General features: G+C 37.0%; 1 protein-coding gene across 1 annotated transcript; it reads right to left on the bottom strand.

The window, feature by feature from the left end:
* Positions 1–782: 782 nt before the first annotated feature.
* LOC147337160 (solute carrier family 4 member 11-like) lies at positions 783–21,200 on the bottom strand. The gene is made up of 20 exons (XM_086262091.1): positions 21,012–21,200; positions 16,819–16,869; positions 15,974–16,051; positions 15,572–15,615; positions 15,150–15,369; positions 14,959–15,040; positions 14,744–14,867; positions 9,628–9,837; positions 8,121–8,205; positions 7,916–8,041; positions 7,714–7,827; positions 6,953–7,085; positions 6,605–6,678; positions 5,504–5,774; positions 4,048–4,154; positions 3,578–3,743; positions 3,248–3,421; positions 2,721–2,916; positions 1,912–2,081; positions 783–1,468 (listed from the first exon to the last, which is right to left on the bottom strand). The coding sequence occupies exons 1-20, from the start codon at positions 21,046–21,048 to the stop codon at positions 1,402–1,404; spliced, it is 2,529 nt and encodes an 842-aa protein (XP_086118217.1). The 5' UTR covers positions 21,049–21,200; the 3' UTR covers positions 783–1,401.
* Positions 21,201–23,752: the final 2,552 nt, after the last annotated feature.

The following is a 23,752-nucleotide window of genomic DNA, read 5'->3' as shown; positions in this document are numbered from 1 at the left end:
CATGGCAATTTTAGGTTCCCCTAGCACTTTATGATACAGCCTGCAACTAAGAGTGATTTTCCCTAGAATTAACTAGAATTTCCATGTATTTTACCTGGTTATACCATGTAATAAAACAAACATGTACATACAAGTGATACACTAAACTACTGGAAAGAAGAAAAAATCTGCAGTGTAAGTAATTTTAAGTAGTGCATAAGTCATTTTTAGCAGCGTGTAACTAGGTATATTACAGGGGGAAAATAATAATTATAAGTTGTGTTTAAGTAGTAGCAGTTCAAAAATAATCTTTAGTAGTATGTAATTATTGTAAGTAGTGCATAACTGCCAGATAGTTTACAGAAAAGAGGCATGAATTATAATGTAATTAATTTGAATTAGTCTGCAATTTCCAGGTATTTTTGTGGAAATAACAGTTAAAATTTCCTCATTTTATAAAGTAAATATGCGTTAGCCTTAGTAGCATGGGCCACATTATGTAGCTAACCTTGTTTTTTTTACACATTTATTGTGCACTATACTGGTTCGCATCGCAGATGTTGTAAGTTTCAATTGTTCTTTTATGTTAGGCATAAAAATGTGATAAGGACTACTCTTTCTTTTCTACTTACAAGAGAAAAAACACAGCAGCAAACACTGCAGGGCAAAGGTCCACCAAAGGTCCACAATCATGGAGCCAAGTCAAACTTTTTTTTTCCTTACACAAACATTTAAAAGGACTATAAGTAAAGTACAAAAAATGATCAATGTGAATGACCAGAGTCCAATAGAATTATGTGGTTTTTATTATTTATATGCAAACCCAAAACTGAACACAACAGAAGTAACAATAAACTATTCATATTACCTGTGAATAATTTAATTTATATGTTTTTATTTGTAGTTCAGTTCTTTGCTTTCTTTTTGTTCTTCTTGTCTTTGGCTTTTCTTCTTTGTTCTTTCTTTTCTTTTTTCACTTTCTTCTGATGATTTTTCATTTGAGGAGGAGGTGGAAGCTTCTCTAGTCCTCATTGTATAATGATTCCTTCTTGTCTCTATAATTGTGAAAAATTACCCCCTTAAAACTATTCTATATGATTTAATTCTATAATACCACTGTGATTTAAGCTAAAAATTGAAATTCCACTTAATTCTAAAGGGATTACACTCATTGTCAAGGGCTACTCGAAACACGTATCTGTGCATGAAAACCTGTGTTAAAGTTAAAGGGTTACATACAAGAAATATGCAGTGATTTTCCATAGTAAAGTCAGCTACATTTAAGTTACATTTGCAATGAACAATAAAAAATAAAAGGATGGTTATAAATGATAGCGAAATCTTGCAGTCCAAATAATTTTATTTCATCAGATAATTAATTCCTGGAGAAACTGAATCTTGTCATGAAATTGCTTTAAAGTTTTACATGTATTGTGAATCCAGGATGTCCAGATACTTGGCCTCAATCATTCTTGGAAGCAAGCTCGTCCTGAGAGAAAACACATTAAAAATGCGTGTATTATTTACAAGGAAACAACAAATCTTCAAGTACTTAGGGTAAGAACATCACTTCTTGTGTGTGTGTGTGTGTGTGTGTGTGTGTGTGTGGGGTGGGGGGTTCAGTGGGAAGAGTGTCTTTCTACACGTAGAATATGATAAAAATAACTGCAGACGCAGCAGTCCCCTTTTTCTTCCTTTTTTTTAATGTGAGAAAGTAAAGGTTTAATGCTACTTTTTCCATGTAAAACATTTAATTTTGTTTTGTTTTTAAGAAGGTCGTGTTGTACTGCATTTGTTCTAACACAAACTGGTACTAATTGCAAAAATGGGACCATAAAATTGTGTTTCCTGAGGTGCCAATGAGCTGCAGATAAGGATGCATGCAGATTTTCATGTTCCCACTCTGCCCCCTGTTGGCCTGGGTTATCTCACCTGACAGGGACCAGCAGGATCATCAGCAAGGGGAAAACCATCTTCATGTAGGGCAGAGGATACATCCCGAATGCACACAGAATGATCAGCTGGATCATCTGCAGCCCCGTGAAGTAGTGGACCTTCCTCTGAGGCACACGCCGAATGTAGTGAGTGGGAGGATAGGAGGTCTAGACAGAGACAGAATAAGATATGATTAACTATGTTTTAAGTGAGATTAACTATAATACCCCTCTCAAGCCAAGATTTGTATATAACAGCACACCTGTTGCTGCAGTATAAATGACCATTTGAGAAGAAAAGGTATGCTAAATACTCCTGTAAGCTCTGGAATTGTAATGCAACATTTGCATTTTTTTCAGAAGTGTGTTGCTTTATATTTTACTCATTGCTATGCAAAAATGTGCCATGTTATTGTACTATATTTTGTCTATTTAAACCAGACCATGATAAACTCTTATGACAAAAATAACTTTGTTTTCCATTAAAAACAAGTTGTTTTTGTTATGGTGTGCACCAACTTATCATATGAAAGTTCTGTGATATAACAAGAGTGGGACCAGTCATGTGATAACAAGAGATCTTTGTTTTCTTTTCTTTCCCCAGAAGAGTGATTTTTTTTTCTGCTGGATTTTAGTTTCTTCACTCTTCTGCTTTTTATTTGTTAGTTAGTTATTTGTTTTGTTTTTTACACTGCTACTGGTTATCATTTGTAAAGTTCAATCAATACGAAGGAAACAAAGAGACAATAAACTAGAATGAGGAACAGGATCAGTAAACCACACTCTTCTTATCTGCTTCATATCCACCTGTTCCTTTAGCAGGAGGGTCATGCGGTCCACCATTTGATTTCCGTCAAGTGAAGTGGCTGCGATGTAAAGGAAGAGCCCATAGAGCACAGGCTTGGGAATCCACTGCAGAGGAATGGGCAGCATGAACACGGACAGGCCGATCAAGATGTTGGCCACCAGTGAGGTCAGACGTGTTTCCTTCACACTAACGATGCTATTAGGACAAAAAGAGAGGAATGAGTTGTTTGAGCAACCCAGAACAATCTTTATATCTTTTAATGCATAAGATCAGCTTTTGAATCCAACATGAAAGGATAGAAATTAAATGGATCACTGACGTATTAAACAATTTATGGGCAACTATGCACACTACGTCTGCTGCAGAGATAAGCCAGAGTTTCTTTAAACTACATAACCATTTTGTTATTCTGCTTAGTTTTGAACTGACACTCTGTCACAAAGGTTTCAAACTGAGTGTTAAAAGCATTCATAAAAGCTGGTGCTTTCTGTGCGGTCAGAGCACACCTCGTTTTAACTTTACTCACGTCGTGTAGAGGTGTCCGTTCTCTACTTGCTGTTCTACTTTGGCAAGCTGACGGGCATGCAGAGAGGAATGTGGGAAAGCAGCGTGCATCCATGGCAACCCCAGACAGGACATGAGGATGTTAATGAAGCCTGTCAGCATTAAGTCCCAGTGGAATGCTGTGCCTTTTAGCAACCTGGTATAGATGTTCACACACGTAAGCTTAAAGTGGTTTGTCAGTAAAGGCACAGCATCAATACCAAATACTGTAAAGGTAACATTTAAATCACAGGTTCTGCTGTGTGTCGTTCTTCTCATAGCTTAGAACTCAAACATAAAGTGGGATTCGTACTTGTGTTCCGGCACATGTGTCAGTGAAATGACGATGTTCTGGTCAATAAAGATGAGCAAAGCAAGTAGAAACCCCAGACCAACTGCACTCAGTGCATTCATTCCTGACAGCTTTTCAAATGGAGGGAACTTGAAGATCGGACCATCGTGTACACTGAACACGGGAACTAATAGAAGCAAAACATTTACAGAAAGCTTGTTACAAACATACAATGAAAACAAAAAATAAATAATTGCTTGAACTAACCTTTCTGCTAGTAGCCTCTGTTTTAAAAGCAAAGCTTAAAATCTGTGTCTATCTCTCACACACACAAAATCCCCAGACTGGGTTTAAAGTTCACTTGAAGCAAATGTTTTCCCCTTTCAACAGAGGATTTATGAACAGTGAAAAACGTTATGTGCCAGGGTTGTGACTTTAAGCCTCAAGAGTACTCTTCTATCATTTCTTTCATTTGAAAGATCCATACTCACGCTGTATGTCAATGAAAAGGTAGGAGCCAGTGAAGGAGAGTATCAGCACAGACACAGGCAAAGCACAGTCAGACACCACCTCTCTGATTTTGTCATTCAGGTACGGGCTGTTGGGAAAATAGCAAGAAATATTTCAGCGTTTTGCAACTCGACTTCTACAAGTAGTTTTACAGCACATTTACTGCAGTTACTCTTTGTGTTTGGGAAATAATTCATGTCAAGTGCTGAAAGCTGCCACTGAGGGAAAAAGAACAATGAAGTCCCAGGAGTCAGATATAGAAATGCATGATAACAGAGTCACATATATCTAACTCACGTATTCCAGTAATATTACTGCAGGGTGAAATTCATTGCACATGATTTGTAACCTTGCAATCCAGTCTTGGGATGCACGTTTTGTCCTTGTTTTGTACGTTATGTGAACCTATTTGCAGCAAGCATGAGGGGAAGTGGAAGTAACTATCACAAATCTTCTCATTTGCTTCAGCTTATTTGGGTGAAGGTCATGGGGGCAGCAGTCTAAGCAGAGATGCCCAAACCACTCCCCAGCAACCTCCTCAAGCTCTTCTAGGGACATCCTGGCTGGATGTCTCATAAATTACATGGCTTCTTTTGAATTGGATAAAGGTAACTAGCTAAGTATCTACTACATTATACAACTGCAGTTCCCTTTGTTAATTTAAACCCAGGCTTAAAATCACTACTAGGTAAAAGCAGCAAACAGTCTAGTTACACATAGTGGAGTAAAGCTCCTGATAACTTTAATATTTCCTCTCAGTATTGCACACATAAGTGCTGCACATGAGTAAATGCATTTTCTGTCATTGCTTACAACAGAGTTTAAATTTGTCCTGCAGACTTTTAAAATTCTGAATATAAAATGGACGACAGTTAAAACACAGCTTTCATGTTATTAGTTAAAGAGTAACATTGTTATACTGCAGTACATCCTACTGCTTTAAATACTAAGTGTTAAACATGTGGCAGTCCATTTTATATCTCATACAGCGTCTCTGGTTGTATCACATCATATATCTTTCACATTTGATTGTTCCATCTTTCTATTATTGCAGTTCAGCTGACTAAAATATTCACGACATGACATTTTTATGGCTTCGCTACTCCAGATGGAAAAGAGTCTGCTTTGGGCAGCATTTGAAACAGAGTATTTCCCCTGATGTATTTGGTATGTTTTGAAATATTGTTTTCTCTTGCGTGTAAAGTGTACTGAAGCACAGTTTGCTTTTAATAGGCTCAAATTTCAATGTGGAACTTGTGCTTTTAATGTGGTATTTCCACCTGGTGACACTTTATTGTTCTTTTATAAAGATGCGTTCCCAGGAGAAAAAAAACTAGAGTTGCACCTCTGCTTACTACATATATTTTGATACGATAAAATAAGCTATAAAATGGTTCAGATATCCATAATGTGAAACAACAAGTGAACAAACATTACCTCCTCTTGATGAGGTAGAGTGTATAACCCAGCCACAAAGTCCCCAGCATGAGCAGGAGACAGAGGATGGGTCTTTCTCTTGTGCATAACACCAAAGACTCAGGCAGGAAGATTGACTCTGCATGTCCTGACATCACCCTGGTCTCATTTTGATGCTCCAGTGGGGTGTCTGTCTTGTTTTTTGCACTGTCTAGAATCTCATTAATCTGCTGAAGCACCAGTGTTTTGTTTGTGGTCGTGAGAATGGGCCCGTGGTAATAATGGTGAAAAACTAGAAAGTGGAGTAGAAAGATGGAAGAAGAAGAAGAAGAAAAAAGATATGTCACTAAAGACAAACTAGAAGACAAGATATAGCTGTATGTGATCTTAGTGGAACACATCCCACAGTTGCAGGAACTTATTAAAGTCTGTAGCAGGAAATGTAATATAGACCAGCGGTCTCCAACCTTTTTTGCGCCACGGACCGGTTTATGCCCGACAATATTTTCACGGACCGGCCTTTAAGGTGTCGCGGATAAATACAACAAAATAAAACCAGTGCCGGTACCGAAAAAAAGAAGATTTATTCGTAACACATGTAAAAGACCCAGGAAAACCGAGTAAACGATAAAAACGATAACAAAATAACGCTGGAAACCGATAAAAACCCTGAAAACCAGACATTTCACAGCTGAGCCTCAACTCTCGCGGCCCGGTACCAAACGACTCACGGACCGGTCCGAGGCCCGGGGGTTGGGGACCGCTGATATAGAGCATCCACACAGTTAGTATTTAACAAATGTAACAGATGATTAACGTAATCACCTTTAAGTCATTCTCTACATATTTACAGTTATTCAAGCATTGCTCAATTTGGAGTCGATTGGCAGAAAATTACAAGAGCCTGAGGCTCAGAAGAACAATTCTTAAGAATCCTAGATATGTTTAGCCATTTTTTCCTGACTTGTTACAGAAACTTAACACAAAAATAATAGTTCACAAAAAATGTTTTCCTTAATATTATATACTGTATGTCCTCATAGAATACTGCTCTGTTTCTACTATTTGCTTGTTTTTCCTAAAAAGATTTTATTGTGGCAGTCTGACATTAGTTGGACTCACTTTTGATTGTGCCTTTCACCGCATCTCCAACAAATGCAATTGAGATGAACAATGCAATCACTTCTTCTGTTGAGCTGGAAGAAAAGAGAAGCAAGCAGCATGGTGCGATCATTCATGTTGTATCAAAAGTGTGGGTTTTTTCCAAAGCACAGACAAAACATTAACTTCAGTGGAAAATTATGGCTACAATGGCACGAGAGAATGAAAGAAAATTACTGATTAAAGCTGAAAACAACAAGTAATAACAGATTAGCCTTTATCAGTTCACTTCAGTGTTTAGACAAAAGTAGTGGCCTTCTGTCTGTGATATTTAATAGTAACAAATATTGTTTGCGAGCGTGTATTTACCGTTTGAAGAGTTTCATCAGCAGGCTGACATTGAATAAGCCTCCGAGGATGAGGAACAAGCTGTTCCATAAACCGATGCAGGCGTAGAAAGCATCAAAGTCGAGGTCGTAGTCATCACAAATACCCCTGATGACTGCAAATTATACAATAACACACACAAACTCATAAAAGCTTATTAATTTCAAGAGCATTCCACTATTTAAGTGACAACATATTGCTTAGCGAGTTGTTGAAATTAATACCTTCATTTTTAATGGTCAATTCTCAGATCTGACTACTGTTTGTATAAATTATATGCAAGGCAGGTGTTGTATGAAGTAGATTATCAGGAGTCTTTTTTTATATAACAACAGCTGTCTGTGGTGACTGGAGATGGTGTTTAAAAAAAACAAATCCTGAAATAAATTTTAGTCAAACGAGATTGCAAAGGTCTGTAGAGGTTAGTCATAAGTCTCTCTGAGTGGATCCTTGCAAACCAACATTTAAGCCAAAGGATGTGATAATGAGTTACATCGAGTCATTTCAGACTGCATTCATTTCTTTATTGCTGTGGCCCAGTAATGACTTCATTTGATTGCTTATGCTGCCTAATGTTAGCCATCAGGCTTGACTCTGACCTCATTTGCTGCACCTAATCCCACCATGTAAACTTCAAAGCAAACTAATTGTATGACTTATTTGTCATTAAATAAGTGTTACTTATTCAAAAATCTAACTTCTATAGTCTGACATCCAAATCGTAGCAAGCAATGTGAATGTACCGCTTATGAAGATGGCCAGTGGTGCAGTAGTCAGCGGAATGACAAGCGGCGAGCCAGCAAACAAAGCATAGATCACTCCTCCAATGCTCTGGCCAACAATGGTCTTCTGAACATCTTTCAATGAATGAAACAGATACGTATTTTTCATTAAAGCTGTTGAACATACTGTGTGCCAAATTAAGAGTAAAGAAAAATCCCATACCTATTTCTCCTCTTGTGCTTTCATCATTCAGTGAACCAAAGGCAATGGCAGGCAGTAGAATTGCAATGTAGAGGAAAATCGCAGTGGTGGTGTACTTCAAGAGAGAGCGGTCACTTCCAATTATACCTGTTTGAATTATACAAAATGTTACTAAAGCTACACAGTAACAAATCCACAAAACAAATGTGAAGGAAATTGTTATTACCATCTGTGAAGTCTGAGGGGTACAAAGGCAGCCTGCGGCGGAAGTCCTCATAAACACCCTTACCAAATCTGAAGAAATCTGTGCACTGCGAAGAAGGTAGGACATAGTCAGGCCCACTGAAGCTGTGACAATATAATGTGACATAATATAATGCTATTACAACTGAATGCATAATGTATCAGAAATGTGAATGTGATATGCTTTTGAACTAAACCAGAAACATGCAGTCATTTACTGTACAGAAGTCTGAACTATGCTGGTACACTGTGGCCATGATTTATACATCATTAAAAGTACAGGCAGCATAAATGCCATAGACTTTGTTCACGCATGTTGCTTTAGGTATCAGTGAGAAGATGAACACTGGAAAGCTATTCTGAGTAATGTATCTGTCAGTTTGAAGACTTATTAGAAGGGAAAAAACTACCCAGTGGACATAATAATGTGACTTTATCATTACAATAAATATTATAAATACACCAAAAACTACCAGGAGTTTGCACTTATGTGTGAAATGTTTATTTGGCTAGAAGAGGGTTTGGCCTTCATGTAAAATGACCCTGGATCCTTTACCGTGTGGTGCAGTTGTTTCAACATTCACGGATTATTAAAAATAATCTGAGGATACAAGTGTGGTGTCTCAAATCCAAAACACACACTTAAAAAACAAACAACAACAACAAGAGAAAAAGTGTATTAAACTAGCTGTTGATAGCATTTGCTTCCATGAAACCAGATTCTTAAATAGACACAGACATTTTGGAAGTAAAACTGGATTTCTTCTCTTCTTATATTCTTGGTGTTTTAGAAAAGACCCTTTTTCTCCTTTAAAAAAAACAATGACGTGAAAGCGATCACAAACATAGACTTCCATTACCACAAAAATGTATTTAAAAAAAATTACATTCACATTTGTGCTTTGAATTTATCTTTGTGACTTTTGTATTTAAAAATGATCCAAGTGGAGACATTTCAGAAGGAATTTAGCTGATATACGATATAAAACTGAGGTGCTGGCATCCATAATGTTTATTTTCACATTTTACTATTCTAGGATTGTAGGATAGGCTTGGCAGCAGCAAGCCTATACTTAAATGCTGTTTTGAAAGCAGTCAGAACATCAGGTGTAACCACAACCTGATGTAAACTTAAGTCTTTTACAACCTATTACATGTTTTTTCGCTTAACTGTACTTCGGTGTTTCCTTTCTCCCACCTCGTGCTGAACAAACACATTTCATCTTAATTTAGAAACTGGACTTAATGACATACATGGACGTGCACACGTTCAGCTGACATTTCCATCAAAGACTTGGCTGCTTTTTCAGCCTTTATTGTGCATTCTGGCTCAACTACTTTATATTACTGCAGCACATATGCCTGAATAACAGGGAAACGCGGGGGTGGTCTCCACATCTGAAAACAACCTAACACTCAGTAGAGAAATTTGTTTATGTGACTAGTTAGCTAGATTTACACATATGTTTCTCTTGGTTACTTATTTTTACCTGGAGTGGTTTGCCCCTGCGTGGGTCTGAGTCCTCCACTTCCTCTGTGACCGGTTTATCACTGATTACAGAGAGCTGTTGTCGGTGGTTGACAAGCTCCTGTTTGAACTCCTCTTCGGTCTTTGTCTCCAGAAGCTTCTGTCTGAAGGAAATGCCAGAGAACATTGTTGCAAATGTTCTACCCACCTCAATGGCTGTCTTGGTGCTTTTCTAAAAAACAGAACAACAAAGTTGATGTTATGTCATTCTCTGCATTCTCTGATTCACAGCAAAAAGCCTTCGACAGGATCCAATGGCCATTCTTATTTGAAGTTTTGAAAAGGTTTGGCATTGGAAACAGATTTTTTAAATGGATTCAGTTGATATACTCCAACCCTCAAGCAGAGATTTTAACTAATGGTCTTTTTATCCGCACCATTCAGATTATATCGTGGAACTAGACAAGGGTGCCCCTTGTCACCTCTCTTGTTCACCTTGGCAATTGAGCCTCTTGCGATGGCAATTCAGAATCATAAAAACATATCAGGAATTAAAGTAATGCTGACCACCGTATTGCCCCATATGCAGATGATGTGATCCTGTTCTGCACTAATTTAAACAAATCAATACCATCCATATTAAGTCTCATTAATACATTTAGTACATTTTCGGGTTATAAAATAAACTTTGCTAAATCCGAAATATTATTTTTGAATTAAAATGAACGACAAAATCCTCCAATCAACACTCCCTTTCTGCTATCTGAACATGGGTTTACTATCTGTGTGTGAAATTAACTCCCTCAATTGAAAATATTCTGGTATCCAATTATAATTCCTTAACAACGTCAGTTACTACACTTCTAAATAGATGGATGAAAGTACCTATATCTTTAATTGGTCGTATTAATATACTAAAAATGTCAATTTTGCCAAAATATCTTTACCTTTTTTCAATCAGTACCTCTCTCTCCACCAAACTCTTTTTAGATTTGCAAAAACTATTCCGAAACTTTATTTGGAACAACAGAAGACCAAGACTCAGAATCTCATTACTAAACCTCCCTTATGAAAGAGGGGTTTACAACTTCCAAATTTAAAGTGGTACTTCTGCTCAAATCAGAGCGGCAATGTTTTATTTTGTTAATGAGCAAATTCCAGTGTGGGTTTCTATGGAGTCTACAGAAATCCAAAGTCCCCCGAACTTATATCTTTACTCAGCCGACAGGAAGACACTAAATAAGCAAACTAAGAACCCCTTTTTAAAAAACACTATAACGATCTGGTTTGAAACACATAACTACTTGGGAGAAATGTTACAACTGTCTAGGTTTACTCCCATATTTGGAAATAACTATCATGGCTGTGTGTAGGCAGGCAGGAAGAGAGGACCCAAAATGCAGGACTCAAGGAGGAAGAAGAAACTCAAAATACACAGCTTTATTGCTGGGATGAAGCAGAACAGAAAAACACTAACTAAACTAGGAGTACCGAATAACTAGACAGGTTGGCAGGCTGGCAAAAAGAACACACAGAGGGAGTGAGGGCAGAAGACGTTAACGACGCGACACCGAGTAGGGGAAGACACAGACACTAAATACAAGAGGTGAACAGAGCGAAGAGGAAACAGCTGGGAGACACGGCTGACGCTGATTACACTGACGAGACAGGGAGAGCACAAAGCTGAACACACTGACATACGGCACAGACCTACAAAATAAAACAGGAAGCACACGACAGACAGAGACACAGACGCAGACTCGTAAGCAGGCCTACCGAATATAACACATAGAACTCAAACATCATCATCATCAACAATACACAAGAGAAACAAAAGGTTCATTCAAAAATAGACCAGAACTCAGAATGCTGGGTCAATACTGACCCAGAGCCGTGACAATAACAGCTTTCCTCCTGGTAGCGCGGATGCAGGCTTTAAATTTTGGTTCGATCAACGTATAAGAAAAGTGTCTGATATATTTAGGAATAATACTCTTATGTCTTTTGAACAACTTAGAAGTACTTTTTCTATTCCTGTCAAACATTTTTTTACATTTCTTCAATTAAGAAATTTTATCTTAACCACACAAGGTAACAGCTTAGAAATCCCCACCTCCTCCTCTCTAGAGAGCACAGTTATAAAGCATCTAAATGGGAGAGGCCGAGTTTCTGCATTGTACAAATTATTTATGGAAAATTCCATCAACACAGTCTATTTTAGAGGCAAATGGATATATCTGATGATGAGTGGTATAAATCATGCTCCTTGGCCCAGAGTCAAACAATTAATGTGCAATCTAAACTACTTCAATATAAATGGTTAACAAGACAATATCTTACTCCGTCAAAAATGCATCATTTTAACTGAAACATCCCAGACTCCTGTATTAAGTGTGGAGTGGACAGGCACTTTATTTCACTGTATATGGGAGCATCCACATGTGAAAATCTTTTGGGAAAAGGTAATAAATCTGTTGAGTCAAATCACTGGTGACGTGATTCCACTTCATCCTAAAATATGTATTTTAAATATATACCCAAACAACAGAGCTCTGTTAACGACTGGACTTTTGGAATCCAAGCGCTGTTGCTATGTGTTGGAAAAATCAAAAAATATGTGGACTATCTCAGTGGCTTAATGGACTGACATCTATACTATCTATGGAGAAAATAACTTATGCATTAAGAAATAAACTGGACAGGTTTTGGGCGATATGGTCAAAATTCTACAAATTTTTGGAGAACTGCAGCGTGCACACTGTGGACTTAACGGCCTGAAGCACTAACTTGATTTGTATATCTGCTCCTCCCTTCTGTTATGGTTTGCTTTGTTTTTGTTTCTATTACTATGTTGTTTTTGTTGTTGTTGTGGGTTTTTTTTATTTATTTACTTATTTTGTTTTTATTTTTTATGTCCACGGTGTATCATGTAAAACCAGTTAAAACCAATAAATAAATGTTAAAACAAAACAAAAACAACAAAGTTTGGCTTTGTTAGTTTCTGTCAATTTAAATGATCATTTAGGTGATGTTATTATGTTGTGTTATTATGTTAATTATCACATGTGATTTTTGCATTTAATAATATAGCAAAAACACTGAAATACTTAGTAGGGCTTCTTTTAAATTTGACTTGTGAGGATAATGTATTACACATGTTTTAAATATTCAGTGTCATTTTTGTTTAGTGTTTCAGAAACAGTGGGATTAGGGGACAAATGAGTGTGGTTATTAGGGCCCTCCCTGAGCTTGGTTCTGCTGGAGGTTTCTTACAGTTAATAACTCTTTGGATAAATTATGACAACCTCAATCAGGATTTTTATTCATCTTTAGCATGAAAAAAGTTCATTTTTTAAAAACATGTACACAGTTTGTTACATGTCCACTTCGGTGGACAACATACAGTTTGACTTATGACTTTGGTATGAAGTGCCAATATACACTGACACAAGTACAAGAAATACAACTGCTTTGAATGGCTGTCCACTGTAGTGACCACTATGTGTTAAAAGGGAGCTTTTCCTTCCAACTGTTGCCAAATCGCTTGCTCATACAGGGTCATGTGATTGTTGGGGTTTTCTCTATTGTAGGGTCTACCTTATAGTATAAAGCACCTTGGGTGACGATTGTTGTGATTTGGCGCTATATAAATAAAATAGATTTTTATTGTCACTGTTACAAGAACAATGAAACACAGTTTGACATCTCTCCATTAGAAGCATGTCGTTTTTATTTTTACATTAAAAGTCCTTTAAAATTGAATTGAATTGTGTTGTTTATTCACTTGACTCTTTTTTGGTCTGTAATAAGTCAGGAAAAGTGAAGAGTTAAGTTAAACGTCATGGAAAGCCAGTGAATACTGACCAAAAAAGTAATCAATAAACAGACTGTCAAAATAAATAATCGATTATTATTATAAATGTGGACTTAGCTGATTTATGTCAAAGCCTGAATATTTAGTTAATACCAAACACAAAGTTCCTCAAATGGCCTTTTGAGGTTGGCAAAAAAAATTAAAGTTAATTCTTAAGTTAAGAATGAAAATGATACAAGAGTAAATTTTATATTTGTTTTATTAGGGGTGTGGCCTCTTTGAGTGACAGGCAAATGTCCACAACTGTAGCTGTCACTTCCCAGATGTTCTAGGCATAACATCAACTGATTCATGTTGATGAACTGGACCTCTCAAATTGGGCCTCCTGAGCTGTTTATTGGGCATAACTAGCACGTGTCTGTGTCTGTGTGCTGCACTGATGGAGTGAAAGTATGGATGAACTTTAGCAATCAAGCTTGCCGGGCAAAATCTCTAGCCACGTGTTTAGGAAGTTTTTGAATTTTGAAGCATTATCTACTATATTACCTAAAAACTTCATGTATAGGATCACAAGTCAAATCTAATAAGATAAGATAAGATAAGATAAGATAGAACTTTATTAATCCCTCGGGTGGGTTCCTCTGGGAAATTCGACTTCCAAAAAAAGCACAGCACCGACAGAAGTTACAGTTACAGAATGTTATATATATATATATATATATACACACATACACACACATATATAAATACAGAGACAAATATAAATAAAATATACAAAGGGGATAAATAGAATAAATAGGAATAAAAAATAAAAATACAAGTGAATTGCACATTTCAAGTATTGAGTCTATTGCACTGTTGACTAATAAATACCATTTACCAAAATCCCTCCTGAAATTATACTATGTTACAAATTCTCTTTTCAGTTTCATCTTAGAATTGAGACATATAACTCATCCAAATATGGTATATTGTCTCTCTGTCTCTGTGTTAACCCTGCGTCACACTGCCAACCTATCCAGGGTGTACCCTGCCTCTCGCCTTATGGTAGCTGGGATAGGCTCCAGCTCCACTGCAACCCTGATAGGATAAGATAAGAGGATGGACAGAGGCCAAAACGACAAACTCAAGGCTTCCAAACAGCAGCCCGTAAGCCAATATGTGACGTAACAGTGGCTACATCAGGCTTTTACATGCAGTCTATGCAACTGAATATTATGGCCAGTCATCAGCAAACAGTAATTGCTTGCAACAAGTAAGCTATCGACAAATTAAGAAAAAATTAAGATGATATTCAGAAGATGAGTGGAGAATTTGACCTTACTGTTCTAGGTGGAGCGAGGATAAGGACGACGTAGCGAGCTTCACAACAGTTGACACCCCAGTTTTGTGGCCTCTCCAGGCGGGTGATGCAGACATGACGTCTCTGCAGATTCCTCACATTCGAGCTGAATTCAAAGAAATTTATTATTTGAAATCAGTTAACCAAGAAAAGACATGAACTAAACCTCAGACAGCTTTAACAGGAGATGAACTCACAGAATACAAAGCCAGGACTGCTGGTAATGAATGCCAGTAGAAGTTGCCGTCACACCCTGAATGGTTTCTGACAGAAGATGAACTGTGGAAGCATAATCCAATAAACAGCAAAATCAGACTAAATGCTCATTTTCTAGTTACCTTTAATGTAATCAAGTGATTTAGACTTCTTTGGTAACATGCTCGTTCACCATTGATCTCTTTCCTTCCTGCGTCTGTGAACAGTGAGTTCATGATCTCATCCACATCCCAACTCTCACGGCCTTCGACCACAACATGAGTTAACATTCGCCTTAGCACCTCATCCAGAGTGGCAGCTTTTTCATCCAGAAGGATGCTTGCCTGGGCCAGAAAGCCGTCCAGGTCTCTGTGGGCGCGGACTTCCTCCTCAAAGTTCATGGGCTTAACATACTGGTGGGAAGCAAGAACATTTAAATCATGGATGCAAATGAATGAAATGAGGGTATCGTTTTCTGCCTGCTGTAAGTTGCTGATGCTGTCTCAGTTACATTAAAGAAAATATTTTAATTTGCTTTTGCTGCTGCAGTGTGGTTTAGATAAGAAAAAAGTAAGTAATGGTATAAAAAAATTCATACAAAAAAGTAAATCTTACTTTTCTTGTTGTGTTTAAAAGCCCAAGTCCAGGTCCTTCAGGATCTTCAGCAAAAGAAACACAAAACATTACGTTTATATGCAAAGACTGTCTTAGTATCACCAAACTGTTGCTCTAATACAGTCTTTTCTTTCATATTTCTAAAGGTTTCCTTCCTTCACTCTGGATTTTTCAACAATGTTTTTTTATTTGAATCAAAGCTGCCACACATGATTTGATAATGGTAGAGGCTGGAGTCAAATGTGATTTCAAATCCTAGACAAGTAAACAAGACAAGACTAAATAATTCCATCTGCTGTGTTACTGTAGTATCTTTACATTACAATACAAATTGCTGTGATTTGGCGCTATGTAAATAAAATCGAATTGAACAGAATGAAGGCAAATTTCAAAAAGGCAGACCTGAAGGACTAATCTGGATCTCATTGTCATAAATGTGGTCCTTGTTGGTAGTAGGTGAATCCTCCCCATCCCTCAGTTCTGTGAACAAAACATAAATGAGTGCAACAAAGTCCCAGAGTACATACATTACATATAACTGAGGAGTTATATCTCATAAACAGCATAATCCAATAATATCCAGTAAATAAATTTTCACTGTAAAATTGTTTGACTTGTAAAGGTCATCATACAACCGTGTTTATTAAGATAAATCACACTAAGATAAAACCTCTTCTTTGCATCAAGGTTAAGATGCTATGCTAGCCACATTAACAATGCCTCCAGTAAGGGAGAATTTATCTTGCCCTCCCACCAGTCTACCATCTGTTGACGAGAGGGAGAGAGAGACTGCCAATAATAAAAAAAACCCTTAAACCAGACATGCAGCAATATAACAACAGCAGCCTCTCGTAAAGTCCTTCATTGTATAGAAGATAAATATGGCTTCTCAGTTGCTAGTTTTATGGGGGAAGAAAAAATGGCCTCAGAATTAGACAATTAACCCTTCACGGGCAAAGCTTTGAGCTATGATTATTCACTCTTCCCATCATTGACTCAGAGATCATCTGTCTTGTTTTTTATTCATTAATTAACACACAGCGAACAGACTGGCTGTGCCCACCAGCATGTGAAATGGGTCATCAGTGAGCAGAGAGAAGAACAGACATCTGCATAAATAATAGTGATACAATAAATTTAGATGCGTACGATCCCCACCGTCCTGAGGGAAAAATCATCTTTGTTACTGTGCAGATCACTTGAACTTCATAAAAGAGCAAAAGTCTGCTGTAAAAAGCAATACGCACCCATCTCTTGGAAAAAGTAGCCATTGTTAGGCCTCTCTGTGGGTGGAGCCGCTGTGGATGGAAGGAACAAATATGATGTTTACAAAATGTCCTGCTCAGCTTCAAGCGCAGTCTTTTATATTAAAGATTTTCATCACTGTTTGTACTGTCTGCCATTCAGTTCTTTAGGTGCAGTATGGAAAAGTTAGAATCACATCGCTATAAGCACAGAATAAACTATTTTGAATCACTAATATTTTTTCAGATAATGAAGTTTATGTAAGTGCACAATAACTGCAGTGTTAATATATCGTGTTAGTGTTAATGTTTCTTTTTTACACATCAAGCACATTTTTCAGAAACTGCTACTGGCTAACATGAATTGTTGTTAATAGAACCTCTAAGGATATCAACTTTCTTCAGTCAAAACTACAACCATGTCTGAAACCACAACATCTTCAATGATAATAAAGGAAAGTCTTTATAATTGTTTTGAGTGACATGTTTGACACAGCTAACATGGTAACTGTGCGAAACTGGACTCAAACATGCAAAAACAGTGGCTTTTCACCAGAGCAACAATCAGTTTCACTTTCATTTCAGGATGCATCTCAAGATTTCATCTTTTCTTTTCTGTGCACATGCTTGTGCATTCTGTATACACATTTTACAAATTCCTATAACAAAGCGAGCACACACGTCTAAGCACAATTACTTCCAGATTTACCAAAATAATGTGATGCTGTTATGAAAATTAAGGAGCTTATGTCAAGTTATGGTAATGCTGTGGAGAGAGAGGGAAAAAAAGACAAGAACCTGGGAATCTTAAAAGAGATCTGTGAAGTCTCGGTTACAGAACAAATCTAGTGCCAGCTGTGTCTGATGTTTGTGTTGGCGGTCATGTATCTGTGAGACACGGCTGCAGCTGTACAGATGAGTTTTCATTGCCTGAAGCACTGTTTGGCTCTAGGGGCTTGCGAGCAAGGCTATATCTCAAAGCAGATTAGATAGAACATTCCCAGGCCTCCTCCTCTTCACAGCAGTCCACACAGACTACACAGCTGTCTGTGCCAGGACAGTGTGTGGATGTGACCTCTGAAACTGCCTCATGAAAACATGAATGTCAGGTTTATTGTAAATATGCTAAACTATTCCTTATCAATATTGTGAACAAAAGGAGTAATGGCATCACTTTCCGATTGGTCCCTACTGAAAGCTGAGGTGAGGACATAAATGACATTTGGGGAAGAAAAAATTAAGGAAAAAATGGCTGAATTGTCAGTGACAGAAATGCTTGTCTATTATTGCTTCTTGCTTATCATCTATTATGGCTAGCGGCCCCCACAAAAAATGACCATTATGCCTTATAAGCAGGATATCACTGCCATCAGGATAGTAGTATGCTGGTGTTGGCATTTGGCTCAAAATAAAATTGTGTTTAAGTACAATTAAGAGTGCTAATGCAGCTTGTTTGGTATCCTCCTTACAGTTTTTGAAGTCTGACGTGCCAAATCACCCCTCTGTTGTTGCACATCGTTTGCTATCTGTTATTGGTCTATCTCATGAACCAAATCTGTAAGTCTTAAAGCATAACATATGATTTATTCTTACAGACAGCCACACTGCCATCTGTAGACTTCAAGCAGGCTACGTCCTTGTGAAAAAGGAAACAGGAGAATCCTTGTTGGGTCTCTGGAAACAAGTATGCTGAGCTGCAAATCTGAGAACTCTGTGCTGAACTGCACAAGGTCAAACTATGAAAGCAGAAGGACCATGGTGTTCACATGTAAGGACTTATAATAGCTTGTCTATCAAATAAGAAGGTCAGCTAATGATATTCTCCTATGCACCACTCAATAAAATACACTGAATTACTACACCTGCTGCTAAAGCAAAATCTTATCGAGACTTAATTTGACCATGGTGGGTGCACGCTCCTGTACCATGAACAGTGTGTACACTGTGGTTCACAATGCAGACATATGCTTTGTTATAATATAAATAACAGGAAGGAGGAACTAGCGCTCATTCCACATCAACACCTCAAAGGGTACCGATAAAGATATTAGGTTATCTTTATCGGTTTGCATATCCAGCACAGTGAATGTGCTGGATATGCAAACATTAGAAACCAACAGTACAGTTACAGTTACATAATTTATACCAACCTGAGTATCTGACTGAAAGGAGGTTTTGCTCACTTCAAAAGAATTTATTTGCCATGTGGTACTAATCTTAAAAGAGCAAATTGATTCATTACAAGAAGGTTCTGCTGAATTATAGAAAACCTGGAAGCCTTTAGGTAATAATCTAAAGTCGAGCATCAGGGGTGTTATTGAGGTTGGTAGATTTTCTGACATTGAAATTATCACCAACGACAACCACAGAACGAAGAGCTGAGAATGGAAAACCTTGAGATTTGCCAGATTAGAACATTAGACATTTTTCTACCAGATAATCTTCTTAATCCTTGACCTGAGAAAATTCAAGTAGGAATTAACATATTAATGGCAATGATGAAAGTAAGTTCCAGGTCACAAAGAGAATTGTCCCATTTTAGATATTGGTACCTTTAATGTTAGACATATTTTGGCTTGTAATAAACACTTACTAATTAATAATAATCACTAATAATCAGATCAGCCAGTGGAACTGTGTTACCATTAACATGAGCCCATACACTTCAGTAGATTTCTTTTCAAATGTTTTATATAGCACCCGTTTTCAATAATAGTCATCTTAGGGCACTGGATGATGTAAAGACTCTGCAAGATTAGAGAGGAAAACTATTTTGTAAAGAAAAGCCAAATTTCACTAAGAAAAAATATAGAACTTGGATAATTTTCTTGAACTGTTCCTGGTGCCACAACAGAGTTAAAACTGGTGCTGGAAATATTTTTGCAGGTCTGTTATTAAAGCACTGCATGGCAGATGAGTGTATCATTTATTGCCATCAGTGTTGGTCAAGTTACTTGAAAAAAGTAATCAGTAATTAATTACTGATTACTCCCCCCAAAAAGTAATCCCGTTACTTTACTGATTACTTATTTTCAAAAGTAATTAATTACTTAGTTACTTAGTTACTTAGTTACTTTTTAAAAACACGATTTACAACCTGAAGAGGTGATAAAGTGATAGATCTTTCAGCCCAATTCTACTTTTTCTACATAATCCATCATACAAAATGTAATCAAATGGAAAAGTCTCTTTTTTTAACTTGTTTTATCAGTTTTAATCTTTTAACTTTATGCATCAAGCAAAACATTTAATTATATGCAACATTCTCTGACTTGAATAAATTAGTTTAACATTTAAACCTATTTTCTACACATTCCAGCACATAAAATAAAATATTTTTTGTGTTTTCACTCACTCTTTCAAACAGATGCAAGTAAAACACAGCAGAAAATAAATAAAGTCAAAGACTCAGCGGTCCTTTTGCTCTATTTTCACCTGTAAAGCAGGAGCAGGGTAGGCGGAGGGTTACCCTGGTGTAGGTGTGCTGCGGTCAGTTGAAGAATCCGCGCGAGTGTCTCTGTGAGTTTCCCATTACGTCGTAGCTACTCGGTGCTTGCTCGGAAGTTTAGGGGTTTTTTTCGCTGTAAAAAGAAGTTTTCTTCCCACGCACGATGGACGCTAATGTTTTTGTCACTTTTTATGGAATCAAACTCAAAGTAAGGTCAGTACTTCCACACTTTAAACGCTGCACGCTCATACTCTCTCCCGCACTCGATATATTATCCATTGTTGATCTGCACACAGCTGCTGTCACCAACGTCGCACTTGCTTACGTCACTGTCATGAGACATTCTCGCAAAAAAAATCACGGTTTTAGTAACGCAGTAACGCAGCGTTCCTACGGGAAAGTAACGGTAATCTAATTACCGATTTTGCAATAGTAATCCCTTACTTTACTCGTTACTTGAAAAAGTAATCAGATTACAGTAACGCGTTACAAGTAACGCGTTACTGCCCATCTCTGATTGCCATACTGTAAATATTGACCCATGTGCTTTGCTTTTCACTTTCTGGGCAATGAAAGCATCTTTCTCCTATTCTGTAGTTTTACTGTTAACAACAAGAAGACATTAAAAATGTAACCACAAGTGAAAAGAATCAGGAAAGAAACATTCACACATACACTCTAAAACGGCTTCCTCCACATGTTTGACACATTTCACTTCCTCACCTCACTCCACTCCTGTAAAACTTACCAGAGGGCACAAAAGTAAGGACCTTTTTGTCTTCCATGTTTCTCCAGGGGTTTTTTAAATTTTAGGTCATTTGTTTTCCAAAGCTCAACCCATAATCTTTTATCTTTGCTCTGCTCGTCAGCATTTACTAATCATCCTCCACGTCTTTTATACACACGCCCATACATACATACTGATGTAACGTTACCTCCCTGCACCTCCTCTGGGAGCACACGAGTTTGGAAGAGGGAGAGAGAGGGCAGAAAGGGAAAGCATGAGGGGGAGAGAGGTGCTTGTTTCTGCTGGGTCCTTGTGCCTATGAAATGGACTATATTCCAAGTAACTTTTAAAAAGGCAATTTTAGGGTTTTGGTATGTTATTTTCATAGGTAACTCTTTCAGCATCGTGATGTAAGCTTTAAAAGGTTAAATCATTCAAACCAATAAACAATTCAAAAGTCATCAAATAGCATGTCTCTTTTTGTAAATGTCATATAAATACAAAAAAACAATGGGAATATTTAGATTGTACACAAACCGGTTCTGACAGATCAGTCAAGGAAAAAGTGAACAAATGTTCGTTATAAGAGGCTGAAACATTTAAAGAGACCAGTAAAATATAAATATCGCATTTGCAGCCGAGGTAATGAAATACATGTCCTGTACATCTGTTATTGAATGTCATAGACTCAGTAGAAATTCAAATTCCCATTGTTTAACAACAGGACACTGTTTTATTCCTCACTGGCATACCGTATTTCTTTCCACAACACCTGCTCAAATTATTCCTTATAATCTGATGCACATCCAAGAACATGAAGACACTAAAAAAAATAACCCGTGTTAAAACTATTGATCCATAACATTAAAAATATGCTCAAGATTCTTTAGTTACACTATAAGAATCACTTTCATTATTTTAATGTAGATTCTGAGGGGAAAGTTTACTTGTTTACCCTTTATTCTGGATCTACATCTTTATTTTAATTATCTATATGCACATACTGCTGGGAAATCCTCTTAACTGCTACAAGCAGACCTGGCAAAAGCTGTGAAAAAGAATCGTTTTAAGGTTTAAGTAACCATATTATAAACTTACGATATAAAATAACAGTACAGTATATTATATATTATTACAGTATAAAATAACTCAACTTATGATGTTTATTCTCACAGATAGATGTGGCAGTTATTTAAAAGCGTGTCTTGCATGCTGGTTATGAAATGAAGATACTCAATGACAGTTTAGAAATAAAATCGAATGATGCAAAAGTAGTGTCTTGACACCAAAAGATATAATTCTGTAATTAACTTAATATTTGAAAATATAAAATAGAATAGAATACCTTTGTCTGACATTGTACAGATGCAGAATTTGGAATAATAAGAGTGAATATTTAGTTAATATTTATAAGTTGCACTTATAGTATGTATTTGCAATGAACGTTTCCAAAATCATAAATAACGTTTATATTGAGATGTATATTTTGTAATGAGCTGTATATAAGATTCGATGTTTTCTGAGAATATCTAATATCTATCACTTGTTTGTTGTGTTCTTGGTTGAATTTGGCTTCAGACTAATGTTCAGTTTAGGAAGAAGAAGTGATTCCCTCATTTGCCTTGAGATGGCAGCAGAGTCTGGTGTTAAAGCAGCATGGCAGCAACAAGGCTGGGATTCTGTAGGGGATTTCATAGCAAACTGAATTCTGCATGTTGTAAAGGACTGAGACTCTCAGAAGTGGCTAAAAGAGGGTACTCCTCATTCATTCTCAAGTGTTAATGTCTAACCTGACCACTAAAGTCATACTGTTGCTTTTTACAAGCTATTTTGCAACTACTTACAAACTACCTTTAATTAATTTGAATTTCTATGTGGAAATAAATGATTATTGTTTGCTTGTTGTTGTTTTTTTATTAAGCTCAAAGGCCTGAAACCTTGATCATAAGTAGATGTTTAATCTTTTATTGTGTTCTGCGCTGTTTGAACTTTGAACTGTGCTGCACTATGTTGTTCATTTGCAGCACCATGAATCTGCCTCTGTAGTGTGAGTATGAAACAAGGGTTCTAAATAAAATTGCCTTGCCTTTAACAACCAGTTGTCAATTATCTATATCAGTTATGCACTGAATAAACTTTTCACGCATGCCATATTTGCAAAATAAAATCTGCAAAATAAAGTGATATTATTGAGATTTTACCAATTCAAATAAGCATCACATCAGAACACAGAGAAAAAAATCCTTATTTCCAGTTCATAAGGTCTACTCAGAAGACTCTTTGCATCTTACCTAAATAACTGATCCTCAACACTTTACACTTCTGCTCAAGGAAGAAAGATCTGCATAGTGGACCTTTCATCACCACATTAACAGTCACTAACACAGCACCCAGGAAAGCAATGAAATACTGCATTAATAAACTAATGTTCTGTGGTCAAGGGGTTCACCGCAAGTAAACGAGCTTGGCTTACTCTAGTGTGAACCATTAATCAAACCCCACAAGCACCCTGAGGGAAATAACTGTGGGGAAACATACAAATACAAACACATAAGCATTGTTCAATGAAAAACACAGTGTTTATAACAGAAATAAGCACAATGCTTCATCATGATAAACCTTTGAACAGAAATGCCTGTTGTGAACAGCAGTTCCAGCAGGTTCATAATTCAGTACTGGATGGCCTATGAGAGACAATATTTTGCTGACTTAAAGCTATAAATGTATAACTGAAGGCATGAAAGTAGCAGCAATAGTCAAAC

The sequence above is a fragment of the Aulonocara sp. 'chitande type north' Nkhata Bay genome, linkage group LG2 (assembly GCF_057382095.1).
Source record: "Aulonocara sp. 'chitande type north' Nkhata Bay isolate Kocher_YH1m ecotype deep benthic linkage group LG2, A_spYH_male_GT1.1, whole genome shotgun sequence".
Taxonomy (NCBI): Eukaryota; Metazoa; Chordata; class Actinopteri; order Cichliformes; family Cichlidae; genus Aulonocara; species Aulonocara sp. 'chitande type north' Nkhata Bay.
Note: the sequence above shows the minus strand (reverse complement) of the source record. Positions and strands in the feature narration are given on the sequence as shown.

Bases quoted from the DNA above. Each gene is read 5' to 3' on its own strand.
- LOC147337160 (XM_086262091.1), bottom strand. From the start codon at position 21,048: ATGGAAGACAAAAAGGTCCTTACTTTTGTGCCCTCTG. The intron at 2,917-3,247 runs GTGAGTAAAGTT...TTGTCCTAATAG, and splicing joins AACGGACACCTCTACACGAC to CATCGTTAGTGTGAAGGAAA. The intron at 1,469-1,911 runs GTGAGATAACCC...GTTTTCTCTCAG, and splicing joins ATCCTGCTGGTCCCTGTCAG to GACGAGCTTGCTTCCAAGAA.